The 21,204-nt window shown below is 48.4% G+C and overlaps 1 protein-coding gene across 3 annotated transcripts in view; it reads right to left on the reverse strand.

The window, feature by feature from the left end:
* WDR62 (WD repeat domain 62) overlaps positions 1-18,776 on the reverse strand; it is a 32,200-nt gene extending 13,424 nt beyond the window's left edge. Inside the window, exons 1-15 of one of the 3 annotated variants that reach the window (XM_081200163.1) lie at positions 18,516-18,776; positions 14,119-14,210; positions 12,909-12,971; positions 11,484-11,541; positions 10,078-10,248; positions 8,670-8,804; positions 7,722-7,904; positions 7,464-7,624; positions 4,785-4,956; positions 3,506-3,643; positions 3,070-3,245; positions 2,719-2,810; positions 2,330-2,455; positions 1,772-1,839; positions 1,224-1,345 (exon numbers count right to left, since the gene is read on the reverse strand). In XM_081200163.1, coding sequence (XP_081056289.1) covers positions 1,224-1,345; positions 1,772-1,839; positions 2,330-2,455; positions 2,719-2,810; positions 3,070-3,245; positions 3,506-3,643; positions 4,785-4,956; positions 7,464-7,624; positions 7,722-7,904; positions 8,670-8,804; positions 10,078-10,248; positions 11,484-11,541; positions 12,909-12,971; positions 14,119-14,210; positions 18,516-18,635 — 1,877 coding nt within the window. In that variant the 5' untranslated portion in view covers positions 18,636-18,776. Of the gene's footprint in view, positions 1-1,223; positions 1,346-1,771; positions 1,840-2,329; positions 2,456-2,718; positions 2,811-3,069; positions 3,246-3,505; positions 3,644-4,784; positions 4,960-7,463; positions 7,625-7,721; positions 7,905-8,669; positions 8,805-10,077; positions 10,249-11,483; positions 11,542-12,908; positions 12,972-14,118; positions 14,211-18,515 lie in introns of all 3 variants that reach the window. The other 2 variants (XM_081200164.1, XM_081200165.1) reach the window with 2 other exon arrangements.
* Between the last annotated feature and the right edge of the window lie 2,428 nt (positions 18,777-21,204).

Below are 21,204 nucleotides of genomic sequence, written 5' to 3' on the forward strand. Positions count from 1 at the left end.
CAAACAGAGCACTTAACTATATAAATAAACAACCAACAATATGACATTTAGAAGACATCTGAAGGCAGCCTTTTTTAGGGAAGTTTTTAATGTCTGATGTTTTAATGTATTTTTAATCTTCTGTTGGAAGCCACCCAGAGTGGCTGGGGAAACCCAGCTAGATTGGTGGGGTTGTTTTTTGTTTTGTTTTTTAAATAATAAATTATTATTATTATTATTATTACTACTACTACTACTACTACTACTTCTATCTCCACATCAAGATCTGCCAAACCAAAATGGCCCAACTCCACCGCTTCTTGGAGGATATATCTAAAGAGCACTGGCTGTAACAGAGAATGTCAAAAGATTTGAGATGATTTAGAATTGTAGAAATGTAGAGTTCGGAGGGACCACAAGGAATCTTTTGCCCAACACGGGGCTCAAACCCACAAGCCTGGGATTAAGAGCCTGATGCCCCATCAACTGAGCCACGCTCTCACCCTGTTCTTCCCCTTACAGGCAACTGTACCCCAAGAAAAGCACCTAAGCAAAACGCGGAGATTTGAGGCAGCCGATGTCGGGGTAAGTGAGAGTGTTTCACTCATTTCCAGAAACAGAAAGACTGAAGGAGCAGCTAAGTACTGATTGTTTAGACTATCCAAGGACACTTTCTGAGGGTACCGTTTTCTGGACATACGTGGCTTCCTACAGAACACAGCGAACCGTTTTTCCAGTCTGCGTTATCTCCTGAACTGACCACATGTAGAGAGGGGGAGAGAGATTTTGCAGCTCGGAAGAGAGAAAGGCCTTAGAACTTTAATTGTACCTTCACCTGCAGCTGTGGTGAAAGCCTGTTAATAGCAGGAACCATTTACACATTTTATTACCTACAAGTAAAGAGTAATGACTTGTCTGAGCTTTATTGCTTCCATGACCTATTTCTTCTCTGGTGTCTGGGCTAGAGAGCCTATGCGCTTTGAAGGAACGTGCACAACTATGTTGATTTACGGCCACCAGCACACACAGCGACCGTGCCAGACCTGATTCTTTTATGGTTCAAAGACCAACAGTCTTAACAGTCTATTGACAGGATGGACATACGCAACAAGGCAGAACAACAAAAGTGCAAGGAAGGCTAGCGGTCAGGAGGAGGAATGCGGAAGGCAACAGCTTACTTCCTTCCAGCATTCGACTGCGTGGAATGCCGAAAATTCTGCGGTGGAAAATGCGGAAAAGTTTACCTGACATTTCTGTCCTGACAGGCCACTGCAACATACTTCTGTGTTATGTCGATATCCATGTCGTACAAGGTCGTTTTCTCAGCAACGTGGTGAGTTCTGATGAAGTTAATTCCATCCGACACCTGCAGAGTGAAAATGACCCAACTAAGATCAGAACTGGTGCGGGAATTTTACCCAACAGCAGCGCAGCAGGTCTTTAGCGGCCTCACACATAAGCATGAACGAATCAGATAAACTTTTATCTGGATACAAAAGGGGAAAGGTCCCCCTTTCATTATTTGGCAATGGCTCTTTGGAAGAGGAAAACAAGCTGCTCAAGTTCAGATGCGAGCAGCACTTCCGGATGAGGCCAAAGGTGCCTCCTCTGGCTCAGGATCCTGCTTCCATGGCGGACAACCGGATGCCTCTGGGAAGCCCACAAAGGCAAGAGCCCTCCCTGCTGCTGTTTTCCTTCGTGGATTTATCCAACCCTCTTTTGAAAACCATCTGCATTCGGTGGCTATCGCCAAACCTCCTGGTGGCTTATTCCGTAAATGAATTGTAAGCACCTTTTGTGCACTGCGAAAATAGATGCTTTTGTCGGCTCCACAGCTGATCATTTGAATCTCTCCATTTCCTGTAGGTGAGAAGAAGAAATCTGTAGGTAAGTGAAATCTGTAGAAGAATCCCCTTCTATTTATTTAGATCCGTTGTTTCCAAGCTTGTTTAGACCAAGTTAATGACCTTACAGGCTTCCTCCACATGAATAGGAGTTCACTTTTTGAATAATAAGAATTATATGTCACGGGGAGAAGGGGCATCAGGATTTTAGAGATGCTTAGGTGGGGCATGGCCAAAAAACCCACTGATTTAGATGTACACCCCACTCTTCAAAGACAATAGCCAGGGTGGCTTACAATAAAACACTATCAACCCCAGGAAAACACTGCACTGGAAACTTCTCCTCTGCAAGCCAGCTGAAACTGGAGTGGTGCGAGAACACAGGGAGAAGTGAATTAATCTGTACAACTGCACCTAGAGGTTCCGCACCAGAACTGATATCCATTCTGGGAAGAGCAAGGCTCCCAGAAATACAATCAGCTGGAGCAGATTGTTGGGCAACTTACCAGCAAACCTTACAGCTGTTATGGCTGAGGAATGGTCGTCCAACGTCTGCTCTAGTTTATAATTTTCCTCCACGTTGAGCACATGAATCAGCCTGTCTCGGCTCGCTGAGGCCAGCAGGGCCATCCCTACAGGAGGCAAAAAAGATGGGCAACTCTGCCTCCACTCCAAAGGGACTTAAAGCAATGGAAAAGACCCACTAAGGACATGCTGAAGTTAGATCCATTCATTCCAGCGGGTCTTCTCTGAGTTGAATACCCCCCATAGTCCCAATCCTGTAGCAATGGGAGCGAGTTTGTGTGTATCTATATACATCCACATACAAAAAAAGCCCCAGGCATGAGCCTGGAATAAATGTTAACTGCACACATTTTCAAATTTGGAAATTTACCCGTTTCTGGCTTAGAATATTGTAAGCAGAGAACTTCTGAATCGTGAGCTTCCACTTTAATGACTTCATCCATATATTTTAGCTCGTGTATCCTGTAAGACAACACACACATTTTAATAACTTTTAAGTATTTGGAGGCAGTCCTGCCAAGGCTGTTGTTCCTTAGGAGCTTGCAACCCCGTTAGATGGCCTGCATATAAATAATACAATTATCGCTGTTGCTGAGAAATCAAAGATGTAGAAACCCACCGCGTGTGACTGGCATACGCAGTGCTGCCTTAGCTACAGCTCATCACGCAATTATATGAAAACACAGAATCTGGCAGACGATAGAGAATGAAACAGACCCACCTGAGATTTCCGGCTCTGTCCCCAGAGGCCAAGTGCTGGCCATCTGGGCTGACTTGCATCACACGGACACCAGATTTCACATCAAGGTAGTTGGCATTTTCACCTCTGTCTGGCAAATTTGTTAAATCTTGCAGGTGCTGGATGTTATTTTCCACATATATAATCTTCAGCAAGTTCTTTATAGAGGAAAGAATGTTTTAAGAGATATCTCTCTCTCTCCAGACACCCATTCTGTTAAAAAGAAGACTCATCAAAAGGAAAGTAATTTGTAACAAACCAGAAGGGAACTAAGTCAACAAAACCTCAATTAGTTTTAATTACTAGCATGCCTTCCAGACATTGAAATGCGCAACCTACGCATTGGTATAAATCACTCAGGTTTAATCTGGCATCATATCAAGTCTGAACCAGCCTCTTAATAAGCAATAATGCTTACATTACTATAGATGTTTTTCTGAAAATCCACATGCGTGCCATTTTCCAAGTTCCAGAACCGTATAGTATTGTCCGATGAGCATGTTAGAAAGGACCCTGGGGGTAAACATCCTCTGTGGTCTTCAAACTCAGGATAAACCTAAGATGCAGCCACAAAGAGCCGAGGGAAAAAACAGAAGAATCAAGACACAAAATCCAAGCCGTACGATGGACCTAGTTTGTCGAACGCCATTAATAATGTGTGGGCTTTAATTATTACTTCCTTAAATTGGAACGGCCCATTTTATTTCATTTTCATCGTGTAAGCTACTTCCTGAATTTTTATGAAGAGCGGCACACAGATAAATGAAATAAATAAACGTTATTTTCTTAATCCTTCACATTGTAGCAGGAACCCCCCACCCCAATCATTCTGTTTGACTGTAGCAGGAACCCCCCACCCCAATCATTCTGTTTGCACAAACTTCACACACACTCACACTCACACACTACATACGCCACATTTCTGTTATAAATTCATAGAAAATCAACCATACATCGGATTTGCACTGTTCCATTTTTATTTTACTCCATATGACAAGGACTATCAAAGGGGGGGGGGCTCGGTTCTGGTCAGCCATAATCCCTTCACCATCCCAGCACATCCACAGGAGCCCTGCCCAGTTGCTATGTCAACCCTGATGATCCCAGACAGAAGACAAACAAAATCACAAAGAACTTGCATATGGGAGTGGATTCAGCACAGACTGAAACAAAGGACAATAATCAGATCTTCCCTCTGGGGGCAGGAAACTGCAAACCCCCTTTGTCTCCTGGAAGTGACTCATGGGCAGGGGGAAAGGAGGAACCAGCCAGGTGACAGGACACTCAGGTTACCACCACAACTCCTCCCTCAACCCCTCCTTTCTGTAATGTATGCATGATGTCAACCCCTTCTGTAATGTATGCATGATGTCAACCCCTCCTTTCTGTAATGTATGCATGATGTCAACCCCTCCTTTCTGTAATGTATGCATGATGTTTCTGGGGGTGGGCTTGACCTGGAGGATGGGAATTTCAAAAGATTTTATAAGGTCTTGCACACCATTTTTCTGGGTCCCTCCTCTCTCCTGCAAGTGAGGGGAGCACCCTGTTGCAACAGTTCAATAAAGGCCAAGCCTACAGGCTGCTGTTTTGCTCCAAATTATCCTGGTTGGTATCTTTGTTTTTGTCCAAGGGAGCCCTCGGATTTTTCCGGTAACAACATCCTTTTTAGAAAAGAAGAAGCCCCATCCACTCACCTCAACATTCCACACAAAGGAGCTGTGGAAAAGGTCAGACCACACTTTCCCGACTTGACGGGTGTCCTTCACATCCCAAATGTACAGACTGTGGTCCTTGTAAACGCAGGAGAGCCAGTGATGGCGGGGGTCAAAGGCCAAGGCAATCGTATCTGAGTAGGTGGCACCTGGCCTTCTTGAAAAGATCGGGGGGGGGAGAGGGGGGGGAAACATGCTCCTTGGTTACCAAAAAGAACCAAACTGATGAGCTTCATTTTACACACCGATGCTGAGATAAGCTGCAAAGACCTTAAGTGCAAGGGAAGTGGGAACACACACACAATCAAAAGAAAGGGGCCACTGGCGATGGGGAACAGTGAAGCTTGATGTGGAGGCAGGGGCAGCAACAGCCTGCTAATGTGTGATGTCTCCCAGCTGCACCTCTCCTTTGCTTCCCATGTGCGGCCACCAGAAACACGAGAGAAGCTGAAAGTCACCAGACAGCAGCATTTTGCCCAAACTGTGCAAGGACGACGTGTCCCAGTGCAGTTGGGAATCAATAGCCTAAGCCAGTGGTTTTCCACCAGTGTGCCGTGGCACCCGGGGGTGCCTTGAATGATGGTCAGGGGTGCCGCAGGCAACACTGGCCCAAGTCCCTCTTTCCTTCCCTCCAATGCCCTCTTGCATCTCTCCCTCCCAAAGGCTGGAGCAGCTGTTTGTTGCTACAAGCTCCCCAGGCCAGGAGCTGAAGTGGCCTCGGAGTAAGCAAGCAAATGGGTGAGGGAGTCCAGCCAGCCAGTCCGCCAGCCCTTGCCGTTGGGAATGGTCTGGCAAGAGGGAGGCCAGGCAGGCAGCCCATTGGCCTTTCTTGTGCTTGCTGCCTGCCTGGGAGCCTTTCTGCTATGCAGGCCCAGCGACACTCACTGTTGGCCCTGCTACCTCCCAAAGGGAGTAAGATGGCCTCACGTTCGCCTTTGGCCAGTCTCTGTTGCGTAGCATGAGGAGGCACCTCTCTTTGGGGCAGGGGGGGACAGAGAATAAGAAGAAGAAGAAGAAGAAGAAGAAGAAGAAGAAGAAGAAGAAGAAGAACAACAACAACAACAACAACAACAACAGGAGTTTGGATTTGATATCCCGCTTTATCACTACCCAAGGAGTCTCAAAGCGGCTAACATTCTCCTTTCCCTTCCTCCCCCACAACAAACACTCTGTGAGGTGAGTGGGGCTGAGAGACTTCAGAGAAGTGTGACTGGCCCAAGGTCACCCAGCAGCTGCATGTGCAGGAGCAGGGAAGCGAACCCGGTTCCCCAGATTACGAGTCCGCCGCTCTTAACCACTACACCACACTGGCTCTCAGAGACCACAGGCAGTAGCGGCGGCTGCCCTGAGGATCCCAAGGAGAGAGGAGAGGAAGCTAAGGGAACACTCCACAAAGGAGGGTGTTTGAAAAGGGGCGAGGGGCTGCCAGCTCTGCAGGCAAGGGGTGACACAACTGAGCTCCTGAGACTCGGAGGTCTTATTCAACATCTTAATCAACGACTTGGATGATGGACTCAAGGGCATCCTGATCAAATTTGCAGATGACACCAAACTGGGAGGGGTGGCTAACACCCCAGAGGACAGGATCACACTTCAAAACGACCTTGACAGATTAGAGAACTGGGCCAAAACAAACAAGATGGACTTTAACATGGAGAAATGTAAAGTATTGTACTTGGGCAAAAAAAATGAGAGGCACAAATACAAGATGGGTGACACCTGGCTTGAGAGCAGTACATGTGAAAAGGATCTAGGAGTCTTGGTTGACCACAAACTTGACATGAGCCAACAGTGTGACGCGGCAGCTAAAAAAGCCAATGCAATTCTGGGCTGCATCAATAGGAGTATAGCATCTAGATCAAGGGAAGTAATAGTGCCACTGTATTCTGCTCTGGTCAGACCTCACCTGGAGTACTGTGTCCAGTTCTGGGCACCACAATTCAAGAAGGACACTGACAAACTGGAACGTGTCCAGAGGAGGGCAACCAAAATGGTCAAAGGCCTGGAAACGATGCCTTATGAGGAACGGCTAAGGGAGCTGGGCATGTTTAGCCTGGAGAAGAGGAGGTTAAGGGGTGATATGATAGCCATGTTCAAATATATAAAAGGATGTCACATAGAGGAGGGAGAAAGGTTGTTTTCTGCTGCTCCAGAGAAGCGGACACGGAGCAATGGATCCAAACTACAAGAAAGAAGATTCCACCTAAACATTAGGAAGAACTTCCTGACAGTAAGAGCTGTTCAACAGTGGAATTTGCTGCCAAGGAGTGTGGTGGAGTCTCCTACTTTGGAGGTCTTTAAGCAGAGGCTTGACAACCATATGTCAGGAGTGCTCTGATGGTGTTTCCTGCTTGGCAGGGGGTTGGACTCGATGGCCCTTGTGGTCTCTTCCAACTCTATAATTCTATGATTCTATGGAGTGCATGTCCCCACAGGGGAGCCGCAGAAAGAATGCAGTTGGTCAAGGGAGCCGTGGACACAAAAGGGTTGAAAACCTCTGGCCTAAGCAAATGCACTTGCAGAGCTGCGAGCTTGCTGGGTTAAAACACCACCACTACCTGCACATTCTTCAGCATCAAAGCATCAGGCCTCTGCCTAAGCACAAGCCTGCACATTCTCCAGCCCAGCTCCCATGCCTCCTGGGCCCCAAGAGCTTTGTACCTCAGCATTTCTTCTCCAGCGACGTCGATGCCCAGGTGGTGTGGCTTAGGCAAGTCCGAGAGATAATGCAAGTTGTGGGTGTGGAAGATGCGCACGGTTCCATTTGCACAACCGCAGAAAATAAACTCTTCGCTAACGCAAATGCAGTTGGCTAGAGACACCTTGAGAAAGGGAAGGAGGTGGTGTGCGGGGAGATCGCCAAGGAGGAGGCTTCTCGTCTTCCACCCACCGCCCCAGAAACAAAAACGGCATTTGTACCTTCAGATCAATCCACTTCTCCAGCACGCGCTTCTCGTTAAACTGGCAGAGGAGGCCAGAATAAGAAATGCAGAACGTGCTACCTGACATTTTGCCCTGCCCACATGCCACGTCACAGAAGATGTTGTTGTGAAGCTCTCCCAGAAGACCAGAGCGACCAACTAGTGGAACGGTCTGTTTAATCTGAAATGACACACCAACTCAAGCTCAACGGTTTAAGCTAGCCTATGTCTTGCACTGAAAACAACAGCAGAAGGACATCAACTACAGTGGTACCTCGGTTTAAGAACAGCCCTGTTTACGAAATATTTGGTTTACTAACTATTTGGTTTACGAACTCTGCAAAACTGGAAGTAGTGTCCCAGTTTGCGAACTTTACCTCGGTCTAAGAACAGAAGCCAAATGGTGGAAGGGCACCAGTGGCGGGAGGCCTCATTAGGGAAAGCACGCCTCGGTTTAAGAACGTTTCAGCTTAAAAACGGACTTCCGGAACAGATTAAGTTCGTAAACTGAGGTACCACTTTAATTTTCTCTCTGGGGCTTCATAAAATGCAAATAAAACTTCTCTGCATTCACAGGCAACAGAGTCTCATTTTATTTTATTTCTTCAACCAAACACAAACCTGATGAAAGTGGTTAATTTACTTCTTTAAATGTCTCAAAACAGCCAGTGAGACACATTTGTTGACTTGGTCGTAAGAGTGGGGATTCAAAAGGATGCTAAAATATAGAATCTAAGGTGCTTGCTTAGAATTCTGGGGGAAATGGGGCCAGTTCGTAGAGTTGCAAAGTAATTTAACTGACCAAGAAGGGTTTCCAACAAACAATGGAAAAACGAATGAACAATAGAAGGGGCTATGGAAGTACCATACAGACGGCTTAACCAGGAAGCCATTTTGAAAAGAACTTCCCGTTTTGCTGTCAGTCACAGGATGCAGACAGGTTTACCTTAAACTCCCTGGATTCATCCAAGAACCAGAACTTCACGTGCCGGTGGCCGACAGTAACAAAGTAGCTGTCCTCTGAGAAGGAGATGGCCATAACCTTTGAGGAGATTTTATTGGAGGCAATGAGTGTGCCTTTCTGCAAAACAGAAGCATGAATACCCACCAGTCATTCCAGCACGAGATGCAAATGGCACAAATAGCCCTTGAACAGAACCCATTAAGAGTATGCATCAATCTTTTCCCAGTGAGAATGTGTGATAGGAATTTTGAGGTCTTAGATATATGGAAATGTTCATAAGTGTACCAACCAAGCACGTACATAGATCAGCACAGGAAGACCAACCTGGAACCATTTTTGATTCCTAAACTGAGCAAATGTTTTCTCTGCAAGGTCAGAGGAAAATGGAAAAGCCTCCCCATTGTCTTTTCCTTCACAAATCCTGTCTTAAGGGTATGTCTGTGTTTGAACAGGGTTCCAGTTACAGATGGGTAGCCGTGTTGGTCTGCCATAGTCCAAATAAAAAAATTCCTTCCTGTAGCACCTTAAAGACCAACTAAGTTAGTTCTTGGTATAAGCTTTCGTGTGTATCTGAAGAAGTGTGCATGCACACGAAAGCTTATACCAAGAACTAACTTAGTTGGTCTTTAAGGTGCTACAGGAAGGAATTTTTTTATTTGAACAGGGTGTGAGCCTGTGACCTGTCCCAGGAACTAAGTATTTATCATTAGGCTCCCCAGGCAATCCAATCAAGTAACCTGCCAGACAGGAGATAAACAACATTCAAATTTCTGTTTTAAGACCGCCTTTTCTGTGATGTAGGTACGATGTATCTGGGGGGCGGTCTTAGGTTACACCCCTTCTGTGATGTAAGTATGATGTTTCTGGGGGTGGTCTTGATCTACAGGATGGGAATTTCAAAAGTCTTTTTAAGGCTTTGCACACCATTTTTCTGGGTCCCTCCTCTCTCCTGCGGGTGAGGGGAGCACCCTGTTGCAACAGATCAATAAAGATCAGGCTTACTGGCTGCTTTGCTTCTCAATATTCTTTTGTTGGCCTCTGTTATCTTCTTCTACCAATAGGGAACCTATGTAAGGACTCTATATGGGCTCTTGGATACCCCATAAGGGAAAGGGGCAATTTTTGTTTACAACAGAATGTATATTAAAGCACACACCATTGCATTCCTCTCCCCACACCCAGTCTTCACACTGAATAACCTGCACATTCCCGGTCCTTGCCCATCTTCTCCCACTGAGACACCCTAACATGGCCTGATGGGAATTGTAGTCCAAAGAGCCTGGAGGCCATCAGGTTGATGAAGGGCCTGCCCCAGCATCTCAGATGACATCCCTGCCCTCAAACGCGGCAGAGGCTACTTGCTCCTGGACCCCACCTTCCGGCGCCTTACCTTCCAGTCCCACACGTTGACAATCATGTCATGCGGATATCCCACCGAGACCAGGTATTTCATATTGGGGGAAAAGGCCACACACGCCACGCCGTGCTTGTGGCCGTGCAGCTCCGACACCTGGGTTTTCTCTTCGACATCCCACACGCGGACTGCCGGCCTGTGCCCGTTCTGCAGGAGGAAAGGCCAGAAGTGTGGTCACTGGGACCATGGCTAGACAGTGCTCAGCCCACGCTGATTCCACCAGGCCACTAGAGAGGGAGGGAGCAGCCAAATCGCAGGGCCTCTCCCTTGGCTCTGTTAAAAGACCAGCTGGATCCGGCCCCTCCCTGCCGCGGAGAGGGTGAGAGAGATGGGACTCCCACGGCTCTGCTGAAAGTCAGCAACTTCTCTCCACGTTTCCCTATTTCTGCTATTCACTTCAAGGTCTCCGTCACTGAGAGCCGACGCCTGAGCTTGCTTTTTTCTTTCTCCCTCCTATTCTCTTTTCCTTCTGTGTTGTTGACCCTGAGATTGTGAGACTGAGAGGAGGGACCACCTTTTCACAGATATTTGCAAGGTGCTCAGGAACTTTGTTTTGCCAACCACCACCAAGGGACTTCCTTGAAGGATGTGCAGAGAGCACTTCTTGCTCACTGGCAGATGGGGTTTTCCGGTCATAAGGTGTGACGTGCAGGCCATCTTAAGCTCTGGCACGTCTCTTGATAATTCTCACACGGCCACCGTCCATGCCACTCCACGGTGGGCTCAGAGAAAAGAGAAACGGTTTAGAACCGGGGTTCCCAACGTGGGGCACATGCCCCACAGGGAGGAAATTTGATTTTTAAAGGGGGCAATTCGATGATGAGTTATTAACAGTGATTGGCCCTCCACGTGAATAGGACTTCACTTTTTGAATAATAAGAATTATCTGTCGGGGGCGGGCATCATGATTTTAGAGATGCTACAGGGGGGCACGGCCAAAAAGGGGTTGGGAACCGCTGGTTTAGAAGGGAGCACATTGGAATCATCCAGCGCTAGAAGACCACTAGAGGGCATGATTAAGTAACGTTGAAAACACAAGACAAAATATCCCTATGATTTCAATTGGCATTCTAATCCTAAACACTCTCACTTCAGTAGCTTGTGATGGCCTGTGACTGCTGCATTTAAGATAACACAGGTATCTCCTTTATATTACTTTGCTGTCACCAGCCAGGGATTCAAAGTGGTATGACCGAGGTGCAGGTCTCTTGCCAAAGGGAGTTCAAGGCATTGCCACAAATTACAAGTGATAAAAGGAGGCTTCAAAAATGTATTAGTATAATTCGCATGTTTAGATCCGTAAGATTTTATTTTTTTAAAAAAAAACATACTTTGTACTCCTTGCATAATTTTTAAAGAAAATTCATTCAGGCAAAACTCACCTCACCAGTTGCAATATATTTCCCATCAGGAGAGAAAGATAGAGCACTAACTGTTTTCCTAAAAGTGGGAAGAGAACACCTTTACATTTTATCTCTCCATAAAATGAATTCCAAAGAAACGTCATGTAACTCTGTTACAGGAAAAGCAACAAACATTTATTGCGGCAGAAACCTGTGTGTGGACTAAAGCCCACTTTTCAGGTGCATAGAATGACATTGCTCCAAACGGAATGGGTGCAAGTCCACAAAAGCTTTTGCCACAAACTAGGTGTGAGTCATTATCGAAAGGAATAATAATAATAATAATAATAATAATAATAATAATAATAATAATAATTTATTATTTATACCCTGCCCATCTGGCTGGGTTTCCGCAGGAAACAACAAAGAGCTTTAAAGTCATCTGCACATCTTGATTGTTAACCAGCTGAGTGCTTTCTTAAAATTATTATTAGCCCACTTCATTATTTGTTTAAACCAGTGGTGGGGGACCATTTTAAAAAAAATCATAGCTACCTGCTGGTGTTACTCTAATGGAAGTGACATCAGCTGATGGGCAAGGGGACGGGGTTTGCTTCTGCACTGGCTGAGAGCTAGCGTGCAGGATTTAACCTTCCACTCATGAACTGATGGGCAGGGGTTAAATCCTGATTAGTTTGGGTGTGCATTCCTGTCAGGAGTAGGAGGAATGTCACACACAGTAGAAGCAAAACATGGAGCTAACTGTTACAGATAGGTAGCCGTGTTGGTCTGCCATAGTCAAAATAAAAAAAATTCCTTCCAGTAGCACCTTAAAGACCAACTAAGTTAGTTCTTGGTATGAGCTTTCGTGTGTATCTGAAGAAGTGTGCATGCACACGAAAGCTCATACCAAGAACTAACTTAGTTGGTCTTTAAGGTGCTACTGGAAGGAATTTTTTTTATATGGAGCTAACTGTAAGCCCTTTTACAAACCGCTGCATGCTGGTCTTTAAACCTCTGGTTTTGGGAGGTTCAAAGTGCCGTGCAGAGCTTTTGCAAATAGCTCTGCGCTGCTCTTTAAACCTCCAAAAACTGTAGGTTTGAAGAGAAATGTGGGGCTATCTGCAAAACACCATTCAAACTGCTCCACTTAAAGGTCCAGACAATTGGGGCTTCAAAGCGAAGTATTCTATGATGAGACGGCCCTGCCCTCCAGTCAAATTTGGCTCTCCGTTGGTGTGATAAGAATCTGGCCTGCTAGCAAGAAAAGGTTCCCCATTATTTAAAACGATTTACTGATCAAATAAACACCACAATAATGTTCTGTTCTCTGGGAAATCACTTTCAACAAGCTTCACCCATACTTGGCCAGGAATTCACATGCAAGCAGCAATTTTTTATTTTTATTTTTACTATAAACACTCCAATTAGGAAGAGCGATATGAAAACTAATATATACATTACCTAGCAGTATTAAAAATATGCCTCTGTTTATTCTGCCGAGGATTTAAAATCACAACCACACATCTGGAAAGAGAGATCAAAACATTTACATGAGGGAGAATTTCCCAACTCTAAATAGGGGAAAGTGACTAAATTTTACTGCCTGGAAAAATGTACTCAGGGGAGGGAAGCATTCATTTACAAAAACTGTGGTTTATTATCCTGGATTGATCAAATCAACCATAGTGAAAATCAACCACACTTCCTGGTTCAGGCATAATGGCAACCGTGCTTCAATAAAAATGGAAGAAAATGCTTCAAGTCACTTTGTCATACCCGAGGAGAGGGAAAGGAGAACATGCAGACCTGAGGCTTGTCCAGATTTATTCTCACAGCTTGATTTAGTATTATGTGCAAATTAAGCCAGCATGACTGGTCACAAGCTCCCTTCCTCTCTAGCAACACAACAGGAAATAGGATATTTGTGGATGATCATGCAGAAGACAATCAACAAATACCACAACAGTGACTAACAACATCTGTCTAAGGGTCTAATTGATGGTCCCAGAGATCTCCCCCTGCCCCCCAAAAGACTGGCAAACAAATCCATACTTCCCTTCTAATAGTACAGCTTATTTATAATAATATAATAATTTATTATTTATACCCCGCCCATCTGGCTGGGTTTCCCCAGCCACTCTGGGCGACTTCCAACCGAATATTAAAAACAATACAGCCTCAGACATAAGAAACTTCCCTAAACAGGGCCGCCATCAGTTGTCTTTTAAAAGTAAAATATTCGTTTGTTGCCTTGACATCTGCTGGGAGGGAGTTCCACAGGGCAGGCACCACCACCGAGAAGGCCCTCTGCCTGGTTCCCTGTAACCTCACTTCTCGCAGTGAGGGAACCACCAGAAGACCCTCGGTGCTGGATCTCAGTGTCCGGGCAGAACGATGGGGATGGAGACGCTCCTTCAGCTATACTGGACCAAGGCTGTTTAGGGCTTTAGAGGTCAGCACCAACACTTTGAATTGTGCTCAGAAACGTACTGGGAGCCAATGAAGATCTTTCAGGACCGGTGTTATATGGTCTCGGCGGCCGCTCCCAGTCACCAGTCTACATGCCGCATTCTGGATTAATTGCAGTTCATTGCAGTTATTCAAACCACCCGTTTCACTGAGCATCAGGCTCCAAAATATCTAGCTGCACTGACTACAGCAAAGCACCTACCCTGTTGGATAGGCTATCTGCCCTGTGTTTGGGTCACAAGTTAAAGCACTGCTGGTTTGAGTAGTTATTCCCAAGACTTTCTCTAGCATAACCTGTCCAAAGAAAGAAGACAGAAAACAGTGTCATGTGTCCATTCGTAATAATGCCATGATTTCTACTGAACGTGAATGCAAGTGGAGAAGTCATGTCCGCAGCCCAGTGACCCAGGAAGGAACTTTCCCTCGGCCTTTGCTCCTCTAGGAGAGTTATCATTTTTCATGTTTCACAACAAGCAGAAACTCAGCCTGAGGCTTTTCTCAGATGCTGATTCCATCAGTCACTATGGAAACTTTCAAGTCCCAACTTTAGAATAAGAATGTGACTGAATGCCAGTTGCTGGAGAGCAAAAGGAGGGGGAAGCTGCCACATTCACACCCTGCTTGGGGTGTCCCAGAAGCCTCTACTTGGTCACTAGTATAAAGTGGATGTTGAACTAAGTGGATCTGATGTTCTTAGTGATGTGATAAGTTTGGACTACAGAATTTCTGCTGCTCACGATGCAGTAGCCTTCATGGCAGCCCTAACGCACAGTAGGTGCACCCCAATACTTACTTTTCACCAGCTTTTAACTGGAATTCCCTCCTTCCTTCCAGTACAGTCGTACCTTGGTTGCCAAACGCCTTGGTACTCGTACGTTTTGGCTCCTGAACACAGCAAACCCGTAATTGAGTGTTCCAGTTTGCAAACGTTCTTTGGAGCCCAAACGTCCGAAGCGGCTTCCGATTGAGTGCAGGAAGCTCCTGCAGCCAATCGGAAGCCGCGTCTTGGTTTTTGGACATTTTCTGAAGTCAAACGGACTTCCAGAACCGATTCCGTTCGAGAACCAAGGGGCGACTGTATTTATATGCTGCTTTTCTGACAAAATAATGGCACATCAAAGTGGCTTCCAGGCCATTTAACCCCATCCACCCCTCTCTCTCGCTCAACAGTACATTTCCCTCCCAATTTAAAACATATTGCCCAATCATAAAACATTGCTCATTGTTGTGGAAACTTGACAGATAAAGTACTATTTTAGAAATGTTTCCCCCGCTTTCCTTTCACGGGAAGAACTCAAAGCACCTAATATAATTGATGTCAAAGATTTTTAAAATAACAAGTTTGTGAAAATATTGAACAGACTTGGCAGCTCAGCTTCCAACATGGGTCTCTTTAAAAAGAACAGGTCTCCCACTAGGCAGCAGAAATTATATAGCAATTGTAAACACTATATAATTTTATAGTCACAGAGGTGCGTCTTTATGCTGGCTCTTGACACTTGTTGTGTACAATTTTACAACCCACCTTCCTTTTGTGGCTGCATAAATTGTTTTACACCCTTTTTAATATTGTGCTTTAACATTGTAACCCGCTTTGGGGCAAAGGGCAGGTAATTAATAATAATAATATCCTGCCTTTCCACCAAAAAGTGCCTGATATAATGTATGTAACACACGAATGTGTCACATGACACATGCACCAAACACAACCCCAGGCAAGAGCCCTCAAATACAGAGCCAAGGAGCTGTATTGGCAGCCCCTCCCCCAGAAAAAATATCTTTGCCGCAAGAGCAACATTATTTGTTTACAAATTACTGCTAAAATAAAATTAATTACTGTAATGTACTGTCAATTTAGTTGTGAATGATTTAACTTCATTGATTGAATGCTCCATGCAATTTAAAGTTCATAAGCCAGTGCTTTCTTTCTTAAAAAATGTTTAGGGGGTACTCTCATTTCCTACTCATACTGAAATACTGCCCCTCAATGAGGCCAAACTTGGATTCACAAAATGTTTAGGGGTATGCGTCCAGGGTTTGATGAGGCCCTCAGCTCCTGAAGGTAATGGGGCCCTTTATATGTCCAGCTGTCCTTTGTCCACAGCAAATGGTCACTGTTTCTTGTGTTGAATATATGGTATTTAAAAGGGACGTGGGTGGCGCTGTGGGTTAAACCACAGAGCCTAGGACTTGCTGATCAGAAGGTCAGCGGTTCAAATCCCTGCGACGGGGTGAGTTCCCGTTGCTCGGTCCCTGCTCCTGCCCACCTGGCAGTTCGAAAGCACATATAAGTGCAAGTAGATAAATAGGTACCGCTCCAGCGGGAAGGTAAACGGTGTTTCCGTGCGCTGCTCTGGTTTGCCAGAAGCGGCTTAGTCATGCTGGCAACATGACCCGGAAGCTGGACGCCGGCTCCCTCGGCCAGTAAAGCGAGATGAGCGCCGCAACCCCAGAGTCGGCCACGACTGGACCTAATGGTCAGGGGTCCCTTTACCTTTATATGGTATTTATGGTAAGTTATGGACCTCATAGGTATCTCAAGCCATTTGCACATGTTGTCGTGCAAACAGCCCATGCAGAGTGTTGGCACCCTATATATAGAAAGGAGCAAACCAGAGATATTTTAGGGGGCAGGCTAGCAGATGGGGCCCATGACTTACATCACAGGAGCCTACACAACACAAAACACTGTTGCTGTTTGTAGGTTTTCTTTTATTTGTACCTCCAGTTTTTTCCCCTTTAAATTTTTCAGGGGCCCCCAAGATAGTGGGGCCCTAAGCTAGAGCTTGTTTAGCTTATACTGTACGTAAATCCAGCACTGCCTGTGTCCCCCCTGAAAAAAAGCACTGACATCAGCCAATCACGCACCAGAAGCAGTAAGTCTATACACTATAAACATAACTTGAGTTATGCACTATAATAAATGGACTAAATGCATAGCTGTCAACGTTTTTAAGGGAAATTCCCTTATTCCAAATGGGATTCCTCGCAAGAAAAGGGAAAAGTTGACAGCTATGACTAAATGTTTTAACATAACCCGAGATTCTTAACCCCGATTTAAATTCACTTCGTTACTAACCTATTTCAAATGCTTCGATTACTGCATGAACCCCTTAACCCCGCCCACCGATGTAGCCCCGCCCACAGCCCCTCCAAGCTCCGCCCCCGAGCGTTCTTCTCTCTCGCCGGCGTTCGAAGGCAGCCGCCTATGCCCCCGCCCACCGGCCCCTTGGCCCCGCCCACAGCCCCTCCAAGCTCCGCCCCCGAGCGTTCTTCTCTCCCGCCTCTCGAAAGGCAGCCGCCTTTGGCCCCGCCCACCGGCCCCTTGGCCCCGCCCACAGCCCCTCCAAGCTCCGCCCCGAGCGTTCTTCTCTCCCGCCTCTCGCCGGCGTTCGAAGGCAGCCGCTTTGGCCCCGCCCACCGGCCCCTTGGCCCCGCCCACAGCCCAAGCTCCGCCCCCGAGCGTTCTTCTCTCCCGCCTCTCGCCGGCGCTCGAAGGCAGCCGCTTTGGCCCCGCCCACCGCCCCTCCAAGCTCCGCCCCCGGGCGTTCTTCTCTCCCGCCTCTCGCCGGCGCTCGAAGGCAGCCGCTTTGGCCCCGCCCACCGGCCCCTTGGCCCCGCCCACAGCCCAAGCTCCGCCCCCGAGCGTTCTTCTCTCCCGCCTCTCGCCGGCGCTCGAAGGCAGCCGCTTTGGCCCCGCCCACCGGCCCCTTGGCCCCGCCCACAGCCCAAGCTCCGCCCCCGGGCGTTCTTCTCTCCCGCCTCTCGCCGGCGTTCGAAGGCAGCCGCTTTGGCCCCGCCCACCGGCCCCTTGGCCCCGCCCACAGCCCAAGCTCCGCCCCCGAGCGTTCTTCTCTCCCGCCTCTCGCCGGCGCTCGAAGGCAGCCGCTTTGGCCCCGCCCACCGGCCCCGCCCACAGCCCCTCCAAGCTCCGCCCCCGGGCGTTCTTCTCTCCCGCCTCTCGCCGGCGTTCGAAGGCAGCCGCTTTGGCCCCGCCCACCGGCCCCTTGGCCCCGCCCACAGCCCCTCCAAGCTCCGCCCCCGGGCGTTCTTCTCTCCCGCCTCTCGCCGGCGCTCGAAGGCAGCCGCTTTGGCCCCGCCCACCGGCCCCTTGGCCCCGCCCACAGCCCCTCCAAGCTCCGCCCCCGGGCGTTCTTCTCTCCCGCCTCTCGCCGGCGCTCGAAGGCAGCCGCTTTGGCCCCGCCCACCGGCCCCTTGGCCCCGCCCACAGCCCCTCCAAGCTCCGCCCCGAGCGTTCTTCTCTCCCGCCTCTCGCCGGCGCTCGAAGGCAGCCGCTTTGGCCCCGCCCACCGGCCCCGCCCACAGCCCCTCCAAGCTCCGCCCCCGGGCGTTCTTCTCTCCCGCCTCTCGAAAGGCAGCCGCCTTTGGCCCCGCCCAGCTCCTTGGCCCCGCCCCCAGCCCAGCCCCCGAGCGTTCTTCTCTCCCGCCTCTCGAAAGGCAGCCGCCCTTGGCCCCGCCCACCGGCCCCTTGGCCCCTCCCACAGCCCCAAGCTCCGCCCCCGAGCGTTCTTCTCTCCCGCCTCTCGAAAGGCAGCCGCCTTTGGCCCCGCCCACCGGCCCCTTGGCCCCGCCCCTCACCGCCTCCTCCGGCCCCTGGAGTTTCGACCGGCGCCTCAGGCTCAGGAGCGGCGGCGAGTCCGCGCCGGAGGCCAAGGGCCGCGCGTAAAAACCTCCTCCTCCTCCGCCGCCGCCGGCCATTTCCCGCTGGCTTGGGAGCTCCTCTCCGAGCCCCGCCGCGGCCTCCCTTTTCTCCGCCGCCGCCGCCTCCTCCTCAGGCGTAACCGTCCCAAACAGCGCGCGGAAAACCGCCTCTGCCCTGCTATTGGGCGGATATCCCGTCAGTCACGCCTGAATGCAGCCAATGAGGAGGGCGAGGCGTGTCCGCAACAGCCGCCTTTCCCCGCCGGGTGCGGCTGAGCCAATGAGGAGGCGCCGTCCCGCCCTCGCGGCTCTTCCAGTTCGCGGGTTCGAATCTCATCTAGCAACGATGCGTGTTCATTTAATTAAAATTTTAAAATGTCGTTTCCACCCCATCTGAGACGCCTAATCTACTCGATCGGCGGAGTTGACACTGCTACAGGTGCCACATTGCTGCGTTTGTAACAACTAGCCGCACCTACCCTTTGGAACTCCCTGCCTCTTGACATCACTGGGCTCTTGGGGGCGCCTGCGAAAAACATTCCTGTTTAGACAAGCCTCCCCAAATGCGCAGAAAGCCAATGCAAACTTTAATCCGTTTAAAAGCATTTTGACTTTTATATGCTTCAAAGCAGGGTTTTAATTTTTATTTCACCGTCTTCTGCAAGCTGCTTTGAGGTTTGTTTGTTTGTTTGTTTTCCAATCCAGCAGTGTGTAAATTTCAGGATGATAATAATAATAATAATAATAATAATAATAATAATAATAATAATAATAATAATAATAATAATAATAATATTTGTACCCCGCCCATCTGGCTGGGTTTCCCCAGCGACTCTGGGCGGCTTTCAACAAAGATGAAAAATACATTAAATGTCACACATTAAAAACTTCCCTGCCTTCAGGGAAAAAGACTGCCTTCAGATGTCTTCTAAATGTTAGGTAGTTGTTTATCTCTTTGACATCTGATGGGATGAAACTGATCCGGCTAACAAGCGGCAAATTGCTCAAGCGTCTGTTCAGCGTCTGTTCAGAGGGCAAGTTTAGAAATTAGAATTTAAAAAGAAAGAAGGAAATGTGTCTACTCAGAAGTAACTTCCACTGAGATCAGCGGGGCTTGCTCCCAGCTGACAGCCCCACGGAACTCAACAGGAATCACTTCTCAGTAGGAAAAAAACCTCTTTTTTGCTTTATAAAGTGTGTGCATGCGCGAGCGCACGTGTGCATTACTCTGCATTTCATGACGTTGCCTCCTGGGACTGTAATGGATCCGAGTCACACGTGGTTTCCAGTTTCCGGGTTGCCTTTGGACGCCCAAACAAATCGGAATTACAGAATCGAATCATGGGATTGTAGAGCTGGAAAAGGGGCAGAGGGTCATCTGCTCCAACCCTCTGCAAAAATACCCGAGCAGCGGTCTTTCTACCTTACCCCCCCCAAAAAAAACAAACAAACCAGGAGTTCTTTCTCTAACGCAGGACCATGTACCAGTTTACAAACTTTGAAAACGTTGGCAAACTTGTCAGAACCGCTTTCTGCAACTCAGACAAAGAGAGAGAAGCATGGGAAAGTGATAGGCAGGAAGGGCACGTGGAGTGAAGAGAATTAAAAGTGAATCCCATGTTTCCGGTTAAGGGAAGTTTTTAATGTTTGGTGTATTTTAAATATTTTGTTGGAAGCCGCTCAGAGTGGCTGGGAAAACAAAGCCAAATGTGCGAGGTATAAATGATAATAATAACTATTATTATTATTAATTTCCCCACACGAAATAAAATCCCAAGTGGGGGGAAAACAGCCGCTCCTCTCTTGGCTTCTTAGACCAGTGTTTCCCAACCTTTTTTGGGCAAAGGCACACTTGTTTGATGAAAAAAATCTCGAGGCACACCACCATTACAGCCCCGTGACGTCAGCGCGCAGCGTCACGCCGGGAGGGACGCATGAAAGTGTAAGTTTCAATTTTTTCCCCTCCCCCTTGCCGGGGAACCTCCAAGCTTTGGGGGTGGGGGGGGGAGGCAGCAAAGCGAGGCAGGAAGGAGAGCGCGGCTTGGCTGGGTGAGCTTTGGCAGGGAATGAGAGCCGTGAGGCGGGCGCTGCGGATGGAGGCGCTGCCCGCCGAGCTCGCAGGCAGCCAGGCAGGCAGACAGACGGCGAGAGCCCCACGCTGGGCGGCCTCTCCTCGCCGCCGCCGCCCCGCCTCTCGCCGCCCGACTCGCCCGCCTCCCTCCAGGCAACATCTCGCGGCACACCAGGCAACATCTCGCGGCACACTAGTGTGCCGCGGAACAGTGGTTGGGAAACACTGTCTTAGACTCTCAACCTGTGGGACCCCAGATATTGTTGAACTACAACTCCCATCACCCCTAGCTAGCAAGGCCAGAGCTGAAGCATGATGGGAGTTGTAGTCCAACAACACGTGCCCAGGTGGAGAGCCACTGATTGGAGGGAGGAAGACCTGCTCCCCTGTGAAATATTTCCAGCCTGCCCTTGGCCACCATTTCCCTATCTCTAGGGTCTCACCCGCGTTGCCCCCACCCGCAGGGTCTCTACATTTTTTCCTATCTCTACGTTCCCACTCCGGGCGCCATTCCCCCGGATGCCGGCTTCCCGGGCCCCGTCTGCGCGTGCGCGG

The sequence above is a fragment of the Podarcis bocagei genome (assembly GCF_964188305.1).
Source record: "Podarcis bocagei genome assembly, chromosome: 7".
Lineage (NCBI taxonomy): Eukaryota > Metazoa > Chordata > Lepidosauria > Squamata > Lacertidae > Podarcis > Podarcis bocagei.